At 38.7% G+C, this 15,847-nt stretch overlaps 2 protein-coding genes across 3 annotated transcripts in view; one reads left to right on the top strand and one right to left on the bottom strand.

The window, feature by feature from the left end:
- Positions 1-13,751, top strand: part of TRMT13 (tRNA methyltransferase 13 homolog) — a 23,506-nt gene extending 9,755 nt beyond the window's left edge. The window contains exons 8-11 of the mRNA XM_003784117.3: positions 7,479-7,551; positions 8,685-8,759; positions 12,486-12,918; positions 13,190-13,751. Coding sequence (XP_003784165.1) covers positions 7,479-7,551; positions 8,685-8,759; positions 12,486-12,918; positions 13,190-13,385 — 777 coding nt within the window. The 3' untranslated portion in view covers positions 13,386-13,751. The remainder of the gene's footprint in view (positions 1-7,478; positions 7,552-8,684; positions 8,760-12,485; positions 12,919-13,189) is intronic.
- Positions 13,410-15,847, bottom strand: part of LRRC39 (leucine rich repeat containing 39) — a 30,639-nt gene continuing 28,201 nt past the window's right edge. The window contains exon 8 of one of the 2 annotated variants that reach the window (XM_012801764.1): positions 13,410-13,671. In XM_012801764.1, the coding sequence (XP_012657218.1) occupies positions 13,616-13,671 (56 nt within the window). In that variant the 3' untranslated portion in view covers positions 13,410-13,615. The remainder of the gene's footprint in view (positions 13,672-15,847) is intronic. The other variant, XM_003784118.3, reaches the window with a different exon arrangement.

The raw sequence follows: 15,847 nt of genomic DNA, 5'->3' as shown, positions 1-15,847 counted from the left end.
GGTTTGAAACCGCCACCCCCCGCATATGGGGCTGGTGCCCTACTCCTTGAGCCACAGGCGCCACCCCACACACCACATTTTCTTTATCCACTCATGAATTGATGGGTGCTCAGATTGATTCCACATCTTTGCAATTGTGAATTGTGCTCCTATAAGCATTCAAATGTAGGGGGTTGTTTTGATAAAATAACTTCATTTCCTTTTGGGTAGATACCCAGCGGTGGGATGCTGAATCAAATGGTAGATCTACAATTATTTCTTTGAGGAATCTCGCTGCTGTTATCCATAGAGGCTATACTAATTTGCAGTCCCATTAATAGTATATAGGCATTCCTGTCTGTCTGCATCCATACCAGAAGTCTTTGTTCACTTCTTCATAATGGCCATTCTGAGAGGGATTAGATGGTATCTTAAGTTTGAATTTGAATTTCCCTGATTGATAATTTTTTTGCATTTTGTATATGTATATTTCTGTGGTTTGCTTGCTTGTTTGTTTGTTTGTTTGAGACAGTCTCACTCTGTTGTCCCAGGCTAGAGTGCTGTGGTGTCAGCCTAGCTCACAGCAACCTCAGTCACTTGGGTTCAAGCAATCCTCCTGTGTCAGCCTCCCTAGCAGCTGGAACTATAAGAACCTGCCACAATGCCTGGCTAATTTTTTTTTTATTCTTTGTAGAGACAGGATCTCACTCTTGCTCAGGCTGGTCTCGAAATCCTGAGGTCACGCAGTCCTCCTGTCTTGGCCTCCTAGAGGGCTAGACATGAGCCACTATGCCTGGTACTTTCATATATTCATAGACCATTTTTCTGTCTTTGAAAATTTCTCTTCATGTCTTTTCCCATCTTCTTAATGGCATTGTTTGTTTCATTCTTATTTGTTTGAGTTCTCATGGACTCTGGAGATTGGTCATTTTTTTTAAGAGACGGGTCTTACTTTGTTGCCCTTGGTAGAGTACTATGGTGTCACAGCTCACAGCAACCTCCAGCTCTTGGGCCTAGGTGATTCTCTTGCCTCAACCTCCCGAGTAGCTGGGACTATAGGCACCCACCACAATGCCTGGCTATTTTTTGGTTGTAGTTTGGCTGGGACTGGGTTCAAACCCGCCACCCTTGGTATATGGGGCCGGCGCCCTACTCACTGAGCCACAGGCGCCTCCCAGATATTGGTCTTTTTTTGGATATATAACTTGCACATATTTTTTCTCACATTCAGTAAATTGTCTATTATCTCTATTATTTTCTTTATAGTACAGAAAACTTTTTAATTTAATTAAGATCCGTTTATTTTTATTGTTGCTATAATTAATTGCCTTTGGGGTCCTAGTTTTAAGTGTTTGCATAGGTCAGTGTATCAAAGGGTTTCTCCTACTTTTTCCTTTTTTTTTTTTTTTTTGCAGTTTTGGCCAGGGCTAGGCTTGAACCTCTACCCCCGGTATATGGGGCCAGCGCCCTACTCCTTGAACCATAGGCACTGCCCTTTTTCCTGCTTTTTCTTCTAGAATTTTAATGGTTTCATGTGTCACACCTAATTCTTTTATCAATCTTGAATTAATTTTTGTATATGCTGAGAGATAGGAGTTCTGTTTCATTCTTCCTATGTGGTGATCCAATTTTCCCAGCACCATTTATTGAACAGGGCTTCCTTTCCCCAGTGTATGCTGTCGTATGCTTTGTGGAAAATCATTTGATCATAGCTCTGTAGTTTTATTTCTGAGTTCTCTATTCTGTTCCATTGGTCTTTGTCTCTACTTTTCACCAATACCATGCTATTTTTATTGCTGTGGTCTTGTAGTATAATTTGAAATCAGGTGATGTGATGCCTCCAGATTTCGGGGAAGGAGGCTTGTTTGTTTGCTTATGAGTGCTTTTGGTTCCAAATGAAGCTTAGGATTAGTTTTTCTAAGTCTATGAAGTAAGATGTTTGTATTTTGCTGGGAATTGCGTTGAATTTGTACATCTCTTTGGGCAGTGTGGACATTGTAATGGTGTTTATTTCTGTCAATCAATGAGCAAGTAATGTTTTTCCATTTGTTTGTGTCATTGGTGGCTTCTTTCATCAATGTTTCATAGTTTGCCTTTCACCTCTTTGGTTAAGTGTATTCCTAGTTTATTTTATTTTCTTTTTAGCTATTATGAATGGTATTGAGTCCTTGATTTGAGTCTCAGTTTGACTGTTATTAATATATATAATGCTACTAATTTGTGTGCATTGATTTGTAACTTGAGGCTTTGCTGAATTTACTTATCAATTCTAGGAGGTTTTTGGTGGAGTCTTTAGAGTTTTCTGGATACAAAATCATATCATTAGCATACAGGGATAGTTTGACCTTCTTTTTCCCAATTTTGATGCCTCTTACCTGATTGTTCTGGCTTGGACTTGCAGTATTATGTTGAATAGAAGTGGTGACAGTGGGTACCCTTGTCTTGTTCCGGTTCTTATGGGGAATACTTTCAGCTTTTCCCTATTCAGTATGATATTGGTATAATATATGACTTTTATAATTTTGAATTATGTTCCTTCTGTGCCTAGTTTGTTGAGGGTTTTCTTTCATGAAATGGTGCTAAATTTATCAAATGCTTTTTCTGCGTCTGTTGAAATGATCATATGGTTTTAGTTTTTGCTTCTGTCTATGTGGTGAATGACTTTGTTGATTTGCATATATTAAGTCACCTTTGTGTCCCTGAGATGAAACCCAGGTAGTCATGTGAATTATCTTTTTGATGTGCTTTGGGTTTAGTTTGCTAGTATTTTGATGAGAATTTTTGAATCCATGTTCGTATTGGTCTTTAGTTTTCTTTTCTTGTTATTTCCTTTCCTGGCTTTGGTATCAAACTGATACTGGCTTCATAGGCTGAGTTGGGGAGGGTTCCATCCTTCTCTGTATGGAATAATTTCTATAGCATAGGTATCAGTTCCTCTTTGTCGGTCTGGTAGAATTGAGCTGTGAATCCATCTGGTCCAGGGCTTTTTGTGCTGGAGAGATTTTTTTAAATTATCATTATTACTGTTTTATTCTCACTGCTCATTATTGTTCTGTCTGGGATTCTGTTTCTTCCTGATTCAGGCTTAAGAGGTTGTGTGTTTTATGGAATTAACCATTTTCTCTAGGCTTTGTATTTTGTTTGCATAGAGGTTTTTATGGCATTCACAGATGATGTATGACTACAGTATCAGTTGGAGTGTCACTTTTGTGATACTTGTGTCTTTTTTGGAGACAGAGTCTCAAGCTGTCACCCTGGATAGAGTGCCCTGGTGTGACAGCTCACAGCAACCTCAGACTTCTGGGCTTAAGCTATTCTCCTGCCTCAGCCTCCCAAGTAGCTGGGACTATAGGCACCCGCCACAATGCCTGCCATTTCTTTTGTTGCAATTGTCATTGCTGTTTTAGCAGGCCCCAGGCCAGATTCAAACCTGCCAGCCCCAATGTATGTGGCTGTCACTCTCACCCACTGAGCTGTGGGCACTGCCCTTTGTAAGCATTTAAGAATTTTTCCCTTAGAACTACTTTTTCTGTATCCCATAGATTTTGAAAGCTTTTGTCCCCTTTGCCTTTAGTACAAGGAATCTTAATTTTCACCTTAATTTCATTGTTTTCCCCAAAGATCATTCGGAGCAGATTGTTTAATTTCCACGACTTTATGTAGAATTCAGTGCTATGGTGGAGGGGGGCCCCCTCCAGCTTGGATTTCAGTCTCTACTAGGGAAGTACAGAGTCCCAGAGGTCTCTGTCCTAACCTATTCCCATAGTACCTTTCAGTCTTGCCAAGTGGATTAACTTGCTTCTCTCTCCTGCCTCGGGTGTCTCTGTTCACTTCTCAGGTGATTGACAGTGCTCTCTCTGAGACAGTCCTCCTACAGGTGAACCTCTACCCATAATCTTTTATCATCTCCTTGAGAGAGCAACAAGAGCAAACTGCTTCTAGTCTACCATCTTGGCCTCTCATTCTGATTTTTTAAATTTAAGTTTTGATAATCCGTTGATCTGAGTCCTTGAAATTACTTGCAGAGACAGTAAAATACATAGAAAGAACCAAGCTAAGAGTTAAAAGTCTTGGGTTAGGGCTGGGGGCACAGTGGCTCACACCTGTAGTCCCAGCACTCTGGGAGGCTGAGGTAGGCAGATAGAATCGTCTGAGGTTGCTGTGAGCTATGACACTACGGCACTCTACCAAGAGTGACAAAGTAAGACTCTGTCTCAAAAAAAAAAAGTCTTGGGTCCTCAGCTGGGCATAATGATTCTCACCTGTAATCTCAGCACTTTGGGAGGCCACAGCGGAAGGAATGCTTGAGGCCAAGAGTTTGAGACCATCCTGGACAACATAACAGGATACTGTCTCTACTAAAAAGTGAAAAAATCAGCTGAGCATGGTGGAACACACCTGTACTCTTAGCTTATTGAGAGGCTATTTTATGAAGGTCACTTGAGCCCAGGAGTTCAAGGTTACAATAAGGACACTGCATTCCAGCCTGGGTAACAAAGCAAGACCTAAACAAAAAAGTCTTGGTTCCTACTCCCACCTTCACCAGTAACTATTAATTCAGTGAACCATTACTGAGGTTATTGCCAAGCACCATGGTAGATGTTGAGTGAAAAAAGTCAGGCTTGGCGCCTGTGGCTCAAGTGGCTAAGGTGCCAGCCACATACACCTAAGGTGGCAGGTTAGAATCCAGCCCGGGCCCGCCAAACAACAATGACAGCTGCAACCAAAAAATAGCCGGGCGCTGTGGCGGGCACCTGTGGTTCCAGCTACTTAGGAGTCTGAGACAGGAGACTTGCTTGAGCCCAGGAGTTGGAGGTTGCTGTGAGCTGTAATGCCACGGCACTCTACCCAGGGGGACAGCTTGAGGCTCTGTCTCAAAAAAAAAAAAAAAATGTCAAATAAGACAAGGTATCTCTGCTCTCTTATGTTTACAAAGGAGAGACAGGCAAATAAACAAATGTTTGTACTAAGTTACATGTTAAAATATTAAAGTCTACACAGAATAGTTGGCATTCCTTGGAAGATGTACCAATTTTTATTGTTGGGAGAAGATGGAGAATGATCTACTACACAGAAAAAATGATCTTGAGACAAATCTTGAAAAATAAATTGTTTGCTATATGGAGGGTTTGAAAAGCACTTGAAGCGGCTCGGCGCCTGTGGCTCAAGCGGCTAAGGCGCCAGCCACATACACCTAAGGTGGAGGGTTCGAATCCCCAGCCCGGGCCTGCCAAACAACAATGATGGCTGCAACCAAAAAATGGCCAGGCATTGTGGCGGGCGCCTATGGTCCCAGCTACTTGGGAGGCTGAGGCAGGAGACTCGCTTGAGCCCAGGAGTTGGAGGTTGCTGTGAGCGTGATGCCATGGCACTCTCCCCAGGGGGATAGCTTGAGGCTCTGCTGCAAAAAAAAAAAAAAGAAAAGCACTTGAAGCAAGAACAGCATAACCAAATGCCCATGGGAACATTTCTGTTAGGAGAGTACATGGTGCCGGGTGGAGTTCGGCAGTAATGAGACTGGAGTGGTAGTCTATGGAAGAGTTCACATGTGTATTGTATGCTGAAGAAGAAGTTTGGCTTTATCCTGCTATGTTTTAGGGCTACAGTAGAAATAAGAGTTAGTTCTTTCCTTAAAGAATTTATGTCTAGGGGAATAGGAGTAGTTGTATAAATTGGTTCAGTAGGCTAAGTTATGATAATGATAAGTACCTAATGCTGTGGGAATATGAAGGTAGAGCACCAACCTCAGTGTAGTGTGGGTCACACAGGTTTCATGGAAGAAGTGACACCTGTGAGGAGATTGAAGAATATATAGGAGTTGATCAAGTAAAAACAGGTCTTTAAAAGTTTATCCTACCTGGGGGAAGTGGCTTATGTCTGTAATCCTAGTACTTTGAGAAGCTAAGGAAGGAGGATGGATTGCTTTAGACCAGAAGGTCAAGGTTACAGTGAGCTACAACCAGACGATTGTACTCCAGCCTGAGTGAATGAACGAGACCTTGCTCTTTAAAGAAAAAAAAAAAGTTTATCCTGGCTCAGCTCCTGTGGCACAAGCAGCAAAGGCACCAGCCACATACCCCTGAGCTGGCAGGTTCGAATCCAGCCTGGGCCCACCAAACAACAATGACAGCTGCAACCAAAAAATAGCTGAGCGTTTTGGTGGGCGCCTATGGTCCCACCAGCTACTTGGGAGGCTGAGGCAGGAGAATCGCTTGAGCCCAGGAGTTGGAGGTTGCTGTGACCTGTGATGCCACGGCACTCTACCCAAGGTGACAGCTTGAGGCTCTATCTCAAAAAAAAAAAAAGTTTATCCTAGCAGCACCATTAAAACTATGTAAGAAGAGTCTGATACTTAAAGTAGGAAGATTAATAAGATACTTTGAATCCAATAATACTAGTAAAAAACTGGGCCAGAACTAAGGCTGTTGCATTGGGATAGAGAGAAAGGTAAGAGTACAAAAAACGTCAGGATGCTGGAAAGCACAAAACTTGGTGATTTATTAATCATTGAATATGAGGGAGAAGGAACAATTTGGGATAGCATTTTTAAGGCTTAATCGATTAAGTGCTGCCATTCCTTCAGGTAGGGAATAAAGGAGGAAGAAGAAGAAGGATAAGTTTGAAGGAGAAATAATGATTTCAGTCCCGAATGTGCTCAGTTTGCTGTTGAAGTAGAACTTTCTAGTTCACAAATGGATATATGTCTCGTGCTTATTAGAGAGATCTGGGCCACGAATAAAGATCAGTAAGCTACAGGCACAAAGGCATAGATTAGAATTGCTGTGATGTATAGGGAGAGTCAGAAGAGAAGTGAGCCAAAAATAGTATGCCAAGAAAAATCTAAGCACTTTTGTTTATTTGAATAGTGTTTCCACATCTACTTTCATTAGCTGGAATGCTACAGTTCAGGGAGAGTTCACTTCCAGGAGCTTACAGAGATAATGATATGCCATCTTAAAGTTTCCGCTTATTAGAAATGATTGAAATGCATTATAGGGCATAGAAACTGTTAGGGCTGGTTTGCCAACCAGTGGTATGGGATTAAAAATGCATTAAAATGAATACAAAGGAAAATAAATAGTAGTGAATCTCTGTTGGTTTTTGACGTATTTAAATGAACTGTTATTTGTCTTTGTGTGGCTCAGGGAAAAAACTATAAAACTATAAAAACAGAAGGAACATTCCCTTTTAGAATTTGAATCATGTGAAAATCTATTATTAATAAAATAGCTTCTTTAAAAAGAATACAATGCTAGGGATAACAAAGGTAAGGGAAATACATAATAATTGATAAAATTTCTATACCTACAAAATGCGTGATATTAGAGTTTTTATCAACGAATATACAGTCTTAATTTTTTATTCATTCTATTTTTAATACTATTATAAAACTAAGATGAAAACTTAATCTGAATTTTGAAAACAAAAACATCTTTTATTTTTATAAAGCTTTTTTTAACGTAAAAAGTCATTGTTACAATAATGTTCTGTTTGTGCAGGTAGATGGTAAACACAGGAAGAAAAATTCAGTGTTTGAAAGACTTCAAATCGATATTCAACACTTGTGTTTGAGTAAGTTGCATAACTTTCCATTGCTCTGCCGTCAATAAGTTTCACGCTGAGAGTTGCTTAGAAATCCAGTCCTGCAGAACAGTGCTGCAGGGAGAAGGGCACTATTAATCCCCGATTGTTATGTAATGTTTTATGTAACGTTAAAAATATTGTAAAATGAATTAGAGTTGAAACTTAGTTGTTTTTCAACTAAGGAAGGAAGGTTATATTAGGGAAGAATTTAAGGAAAGGAAGTGTTATATTAGGGAAGAATTTAAAAAGTTTTGATAATGTGTACTTATGTAGCTTCTTTGTCCTGTTTAAATTAATTTGAGTCTGTTCATGCCATAAATTAGCCTTCTGAATGTGGTTAAATGACTTTACCAAAACCATTAAAGAAAATGAGATAGTTCTCTGCCTAGCTAAGATGTAAAGGATACTTAGTATAATTTTAAATTGTGCCAAAGGAGGCCTGGCACAGTGGCTTACACCTATAATCCTAGCATTCTGGAAGGCCAATGTGTGTGGATCACTTGAGCTCAGGAGTTTGAAACCAGCCTGAGCAAGAATAAGACCCCGTCACCACTAAAAATAGAAAAAACTAGCAAGGTGTTGTGGTGGATGCCTATTGTCCCAGCTACTGGGGAGGCTGAGGATCACTTGAACCCAGGAGTTTGAGGTTGCTGTGAGCTGTGATGCTACAGCACTCTACCAAGGGCAACCGAGTAAAGACTGTTTCAATAAATAAATGATACCAATAAGTTCTTGCTGTGGAACTCAGTTCCATACACAAATGTGTTCACACCTCAATCATTCTCTTCAGTGGCCTTTTCCTGTAGTTTTTCAGATTATTTAAAAAGAAAATCATCAAAATGTATCTCAGCAGCTTCTTCCACTAATTCTAATCCAACCTTGAGACGTATACCATCATTTGTATATAAATTGTATTTAACTGGATATATTAATTGATGTCATGAATACTAAAGGATTTATTATTTCATATGTTGAGTTCTGTAAAGTGAGAATGTTTTATTCAAGTCTCTTTTACCCCCCCCAATTCAAAGACTCTGATCAATTCTTTTTCTCAGAAGCCTACATAAACACATACTTTCTCTCATGAGAAGCTAGCTTAATTCTTACTTTCCTTTTTTTAGACAAGATTCCTGTGCTAAAAGAAAGAAAACTACCTGTGGTAGGAATTGGAAAGCATCTGTGTGGTGTGGCGACAGGTATGTAAGCACAATAATGATGTCTAAATTAACACATTAAGTTCTGACTTCACCTGGTTTCAACCATGTCAATGGACTCTTTTAGATTTCTTATGTTTACAACTTATTAATCTTTATAGGAGCATTGGCCCTATATTGTATCAAATACAGGGCTTTCCTATTTATCTTCTCATTTTGGCCATTTTGCAGAATGACAAAAGATTTTATATGTAACTATTACATCATATTGGGCTTTAAATTGCTTTAGTTTATATTGCAATTGGAAAAAGGAAACAGACCATTTATAGAAAATGCATGATTCCACCTGAGATGCTTCTGGTTTCTTTAGAGGCATTGCTTAGAAAGAACTCTTAAAATCTATCCCACTATAAGATTATTGTCTTTCTGGTTCAGTGCCCGTAGCTCGGTGAGTAGGGCGCCAGCCACATACACCGAGGCTGGTGAGTTCGAGGCTGGCCCAGGCCTGCTAAACAATAATGACAACTGCAATCAAAAAATAGCTGGGCATTGTGGAGGGTGCCTGTAGTCCCAGCTACTTGGGAGGCTGAGGCAGGAGAGTTGCTTAAGCCCAAGAGTTGGAGGTTGCTGTGAGCTGTGATGTCACAGCACTCAAACTAGGGCGACACAATGAGACTCTGTCTCAAAAAAAAAAAAAAAAAGATTATTGTATTTCAGCATGACGGGGGAAAAGAAAAAAAAAATTTTACACCAAAAAAGTCTAGACCAGGTGTAGTGGGTCATACTTATAATCCTAGCACTTTGGGAAGCTGAGCTAGGAGGATCTCTTAGGGCCAGGAGTTTGAGACCAGCCTGGGCAACATACTCTACAAAAAAAAATTTTTTTTAATTTTTTAAATCAAATATATCTTGTCATACCACTTCTGTATATCAGATCTAGCAGGATAAAGTAAAAACAGCATGTGCTTTGGAATCAGATAGTCTAGCCTTTAGCTCTGTTGCATAACCTTGCCAGATAACTTATCTGAACTTTGGTTACCTCATCTATAAAATGGGAATACTAACATAATTTACCAGATTACATGTAAAGTGTCTGGCACATATTATGTTAGCTGTTGTTACATCATCATCCTGCCTGCTGCTAGTTTCACTGTCTACCCATCATGAAGAACTTGGACCCTCCATAAAACATTATTCAGATTGCCTGGAAATAGCTTCAAATACTGCATATTCACATTGTCCTTCGTTGTTTTCAGACTACAGTTCTGCAGCACATAATGACGTTTTTGTCAACAGTTGAGTGCATGGACAGTGGTGGTCCCATAAGATTATAATACTGTATTTATGCTATAACTTTTCTGTTTAGATACACAAATACTTAACCACTGTGTTAAAATTAGCTGCGGTATTCAGTACAGAAGCGTGTTGTGTAGGTTTGTAGCCTAGGAGTAATATGCTGTGCCATATAGCCTGAGTAGGTGGTAGTATAAGCCTGGGTATGTTGGTTTGTATAAGTAAGTGTTACATCCTTTGTGTTGTTGCACAAGAATGAAATCACCTCTGAGTGCATTGCTCAGAATGTATCCGCATTGTTTAAGCAAAGCATGGCTATTCTTTCTCATACCTTATATTATTGAAAGCCTTCTGAACTAAACCGATTCTGTCTTGGGGTGAAGGGAGGACACTCCTTTACTCCTCCCATCCAATCCAGATTATAGCCTACAGCCACCGTTTCTCACATTCTGCACACTTTTCCCCTTTGATCTACTGCATCCTCCCACCATCTCTGCTGCAGTTGCTTATTACCCTTTTTGAAATTCTGTTTCCTTCTCGTTTGTAACACACTTTCCCTACTTCTATGCTATTCTTTCCATTTCTTTCATGGTCTCCCTCCCCTAACTGTCCTTTAAATATTAATATTCAGGCCCATCTGCTACACACCTAATGTGTTTCACCTTCTTTAAACCCTTTAATAGTTTCCAGTGCCCTGCAAAATAAAGTCCACACTCTGACATAACATTCTAGCCTCAAGCTGGCTTCTGCCTTCCTCTCTTTACCGTTCCTTGTCTCCGTCTTTATATTCAGCAACATCAAACCCTGTGTAGTTTTCCATTTACCATATTGTTTCTACTATACCTATAATTCTACCCCCTCCCCCCCACTGACCCAAACAGTAGAACTGGTCAGTTTCTACTCCTCCTTCAGCACTGCTGTCACCACACTGAAGGAGCCTTCTTGAATAAGATATGCCTCCTTAGTATTGCCATAATATTATATCTTAATTATCTGTTTGTTTATCTGATTCTCCCAGTATGTTATGAATTTTTTGAGCATAGGCATATGCTAGTGCAGTGCTTGTTATGTCACAGGAACTCAGTACATGTTGGCAGGAATGAAAATCTCAGTTTTTTCCTCATCCATTTCTATCTCTATGACTTTGTCACTTAAAGGAGGGGCAGAGATAAATTGCTAAAGCTATGTCTAATTCTGAAATAATTCTTTTAAAAATTGTAGTTATTCACATTTCTGAAAATCATTTACTTATGAATAAAATAGTGACTGGATATATTTTGCCAGAAAATAGCTTATCAAATGTTACATTAGCTATGAATTTCTCTAAATAATAGGTTTCTAATATTTATTGGATTAAATTTATATGTTGATTTAAACTTACTACTGAGATTTCAGGTCATTAAATACTTGTGACAATTTAGGGTCATCATTTTTTTTTTGAGATAGAGTCTCAAACTGTCACCCTGGGTACAGCTCATAGCAACCTCAAACTCTTGGGTTTAAGCGATTCTCTTGCCTCAACCTCCCAAGTAGTTGGGCCTACAGGTGCCTGCCACAATGCCTGGCTATTTTTGTTGTTGTTGTTGTCATTTTTGTTTTAGCTGGCCCAGGCTGGGTTCAAACCTGGCAGCCTCAATGTTTGTAGCTGGCGCCCTACCCACTGTGCTACAGGTGCCACCGGGTCATAAAATTTTTAAATATATATGTTTTTGGTTGAACAGACACAAAATGACAATCTAATTAGACAATGTGGATTTTACATTTGGGGTCATTACAATCTTGTCAACATTATAGCTATTCTCAATGGGAAGTAGCCAACATCATCAAAAAATCCATTTATTTAGTTTTAAAATGTACTAATTCTTTTACATTTTAATATGCAGTGCACCCACCTCTAAATTTGTATCAATCATTGTTCCATCCTCAATGCTTTGCAGATGAAAGGCATTCAGTGAATGTTTGCTGAGTGTGTGTGTGTGTGTGTTTGTGTGTGTACACACTAAGGCTGCTGCTCACAGAGGCTGCTTTCTGCATTCTGACCCCCTGCTCTCTGCTTTTTGTTGTGAATTTACGTTTCAAGACTATCTTGACCTAGCATCAACCTAAGCAGGACTGCCTTTTTAAATTTCTTTGTATTTCGTAAGATGGTATTTAAGTGCAGGTGAATAAATTCTTTCTATACAAGTTCTTTCCTCAGCTAACATAAGAGAAATGAAGATAAATTCAGGTAGCTGGACTAAAAGTTTTTCATGTTGTAGCTCTTAAGCTTCACATAGTTTTTATTGGGAAGTACGCTGTATACAGAATAAATCAATTAGAGAAATTGAGAGGATAGTAAGAAAGGGCAAATTTAACAAAATTGATAATTGATGGTAAAATTATTATAAGTATAAAGCTAAGTAGGTTTGTATTGATGTGAAAAATATTTATTTTTAAAGATGATGTGGTTTGGGGGCCACATAATTGTGTTTGCAGATCTTGCATTACGATGTTTGGTTGAAACCTATGCTGCCAGTTGTGAGGAAAGAAATGAAGAACCTTTAGCCAAACGCATAAAGAATGATAAAACAGAAAAAGAAATTAACACTTTGGCCAAGGAAGGAAATGAAAAAAATGTCCCAGAGAAGTGGACCCCTGTGGCTGGCATTGTTATTGCACTCTGTTGTCACCACAGGTGTGATTGGAGACATTATGTGGGCAAAGAGTATTTCAGGGCTCTGGGCCTTGGAGCAGTGGAATTCCACTATTTCCAGCGAATGAGTAGTTGGGCGACTTGTGGGATGCGGAAAACAGCTATGGAAGCCTCAGATAGTACCACGAAGAGGAAAGATAATCCGAACGATGACAGTGAAGAGCATGAAGAGGGAGGATGTGGAATCACAGATGACAGCACTGAAAGCTTGCCTGGGTAAGTGACTGCTTCTGTAATGCACAGCACTGAAGGAGACAGATTATGGCTATACTTTCCGTTAGGTGACCACTGCCAACAATTTAGTCGTGGGCATGTATTTAATAGTCTTATTTTAGAATAAGTTAAAATACACACATTTTTACTGTAGCCATAAATAAAATGTGTCTTGGAAGCATGGGACATAGCACCTGATATATTATGCATTATTTAGTAGTCTTTCAATAAACATAAATTTTAATAGTGTTTTGTGTGTATTTATTTGATTTAGGCTTCTTACTGTTGAAGAAAAGAAGAAAATAGGGCATCTTTGTAAATTGCTCATTGACCAAGGTCGAATCCAGTATTTGCAGCAGAAGGGATTCAGTCCTGCCTTACAGTACTATACAGACCCTCTGGTGTCTTTGGAAAATGTATTGCTTACTGCTTTACCAAATCATTCTTCATCTCCAGAAGCAACTGTTTAATGGAAAAGAAATTTGAACGATATCTGTCTTCCACCAAAAAAGAAGTTTTTAATTATATTTTTATATTCACAAAAATATAATTTAAATAGCAGACTATATGAACGTTAAAAAATGCTGTGGCCTCATTAAACTTTTGGTAATAGCTTTGTTTTTTACTTCAGAGGTCCAAACATGAGAGAATTCACCAAATTCCCAGAGTAATCCTCCTCTGCAGGGCATCTTGAATTATATTATCCTTCAGTATTTACAGAGATTGGTAAAGTAGTTGAACAGTTGACTTGGTGATCTGAAACACACATAATACATCAACATCATATTAAGTTTTTATTTGTATTAATTATGGAAATTCATTTTCTTTTGATATTGTTCAGTATTTTTTTATTTATCAAGTTCAAAATGTGGTGATTGTCAGTTTGTAACAAGGGCTAATCTGAGAATTTGGCTTATGGGTGGATTTTTTTCCCATGCAGATCTGGCAAGGACAGTTGTAATATACTCACATGCAAACAAATTCAGAGATGTTCACAGTCCTTGAAATCACCTTAAGATTTCAAGAGCCATTCCTGTTTTATTATCAGAATTTGTCCATGACAGACACCAAAACCGCGGAGATGTTTTCAAAGAAAAAGATTATTTTACTTTTCACTTCATTTTTTGTTGGATAATTATCTAGTTAGAACTTCCAAAAAGATACTTATAAGCATAATTCACAAATTAAGTTTGAAATTTGCAGATAACTTTGACATTAATTATATCTTTTATCAGGTCATCTTTTACATATAAGCACAAACAATAAGTATGTTCTCTTCATACTTATGGCTTGGGAAAATATGTTTGGGAAAATGATATGGAATAAAGTGGAAATTAGATAATGAAAGCAAAACTTTCTCACATTTAGGCCTTATTTGACTCATGAATCATTTCTATGCACAAGCAAATACTAAACCAAACATACAGTAGGACTGTTATTCTCTTCCATGTCTTAATCCATGATTTTTTTCTTCCTGTATTTGTAAAAATTGTCTTAATTGTTGATACATTTTCCAAAACAAAGATCCAGAACTACTAATTTTAGATATTATAATGATAGGTGTAGATTACATGCATTGTTAAATAAGAGACTAGCCCATTTTTCATTCCTGACTTTTGTTTGATCTCATACGTTTTGTCAAACCATCTAGGTCCAGATTCCCACCCTGCTGCTACTCAGTTATGTGTCCTGAGGCATGCTCCTTAGTCTCTTTGTGCCTCAGTTTCCTCCTCTAAAACGAGGATGAGGGTAACAATAACGCCTACCTCACAGCTGTTGCGAGCATCAAATGAGGTAACACGAGTACAATGCTTAAGAGTCGTTCAAGCACAGAGGAAGTAATCAATAAACATTAACTAGTAATAGCGATGGTGGTAATTAATGAATCTATTTTTAATATCCATAGGCAAGCTTTGATTTTATTATCTCTTCAAGTTTGTTAATGTTTTTCTCTTGTTACAAGTTTTATGTCAAATACTATTAAGGTAGTTTTATTACTTTTTTAAGTTAGTTATACCCCCCCAACCAAGAGAATGTAAATGAAGGTAATATATCATTCAATAATTAACCTTATTTATTTTGTCAAGCAATGCTATAGTAATAATTTGTGTAATAAAATTTGTTTTGCATCATTCAACAATTTGTGCCCATAAATAAAATATATTCAACAACAGGATTCCTGTAATGGCTGCTTCCTAGAGTAATAGGCCGTCAGGTGGAACCTGTTAGCCTTAGCATCTAGAGCTCTAGGAAGGAAAAATTTCAAGTCAGATAGAATTACACATATACCATTTCTTTGGAACCTTCAGCCCTCAAGATCCTAACATCGTGGCCCCAGATTCAACATAATAGCTCTTAGTCCTCATTTCATGCTTTTTTGGTACTGCCTGTTGTTTGAGGCAGTGAAAGTCAGAGGTGCAATAATTTTCTCTCTTTTTTTTTTTTTTGCAGTTTTTGGCTGGGGCCAGGTTTGAACCCACCACATCCGGTATATGGGGCCAGCACCCTACTCCTTTGAGCCACAGGCACCACCCTGCAATAACTTTTTTGTTAGCTGAGGTTCTCAGCATTACAGACCTCTGTGCTCTTGTGGGAGTATATGCATGGAAGAGCGGTGGACACCTTGAAAACCTTTTTGCTACTGAAGCTAAACCTGAGCTTTGGTGTCTGAAAATTTCCAAGAAACGGTAAATAGGTCAGTTTTATATGTTTAGTTGTCTCCCTTAAAATGGGAGCAAATTGAGGCTGGATGTAGTGGGTCACACCTGTAATTCTAGCACTGTAGGAGGCCAAGGCAGGAGGATCTATTGAGGTCAGTAGTTCGAGACCAGCCTGAGCAAGAGTGAGAACTTGTTTCTACTAAAAATACAAAAATTTCCAGGAGGATTGCTTGAGCCTAGGAGTTTGAGGTTGCTGTGAGCCAGGCTGAGGC

This window comes from Otolemur garnettii, unplaced genomic scaffold, assembly GCF_000181295.1.
Source record: "Otolemur garnettii isolate 467f Iridium unplaced genomic scaffold, OtoGar3 scaffold00010, whole genome shotgun sequence".
Lineage (NCBI taxonomy): Eukaryota > Metazoa > Chordata > Mammalia > Primates > Galagidae > Otolemur > Otolemur garnettii.
Note: the sequence above shows the minus strand (reverse complement) of the source record. Positions and strands in the feature narration are given on the sequence as shown.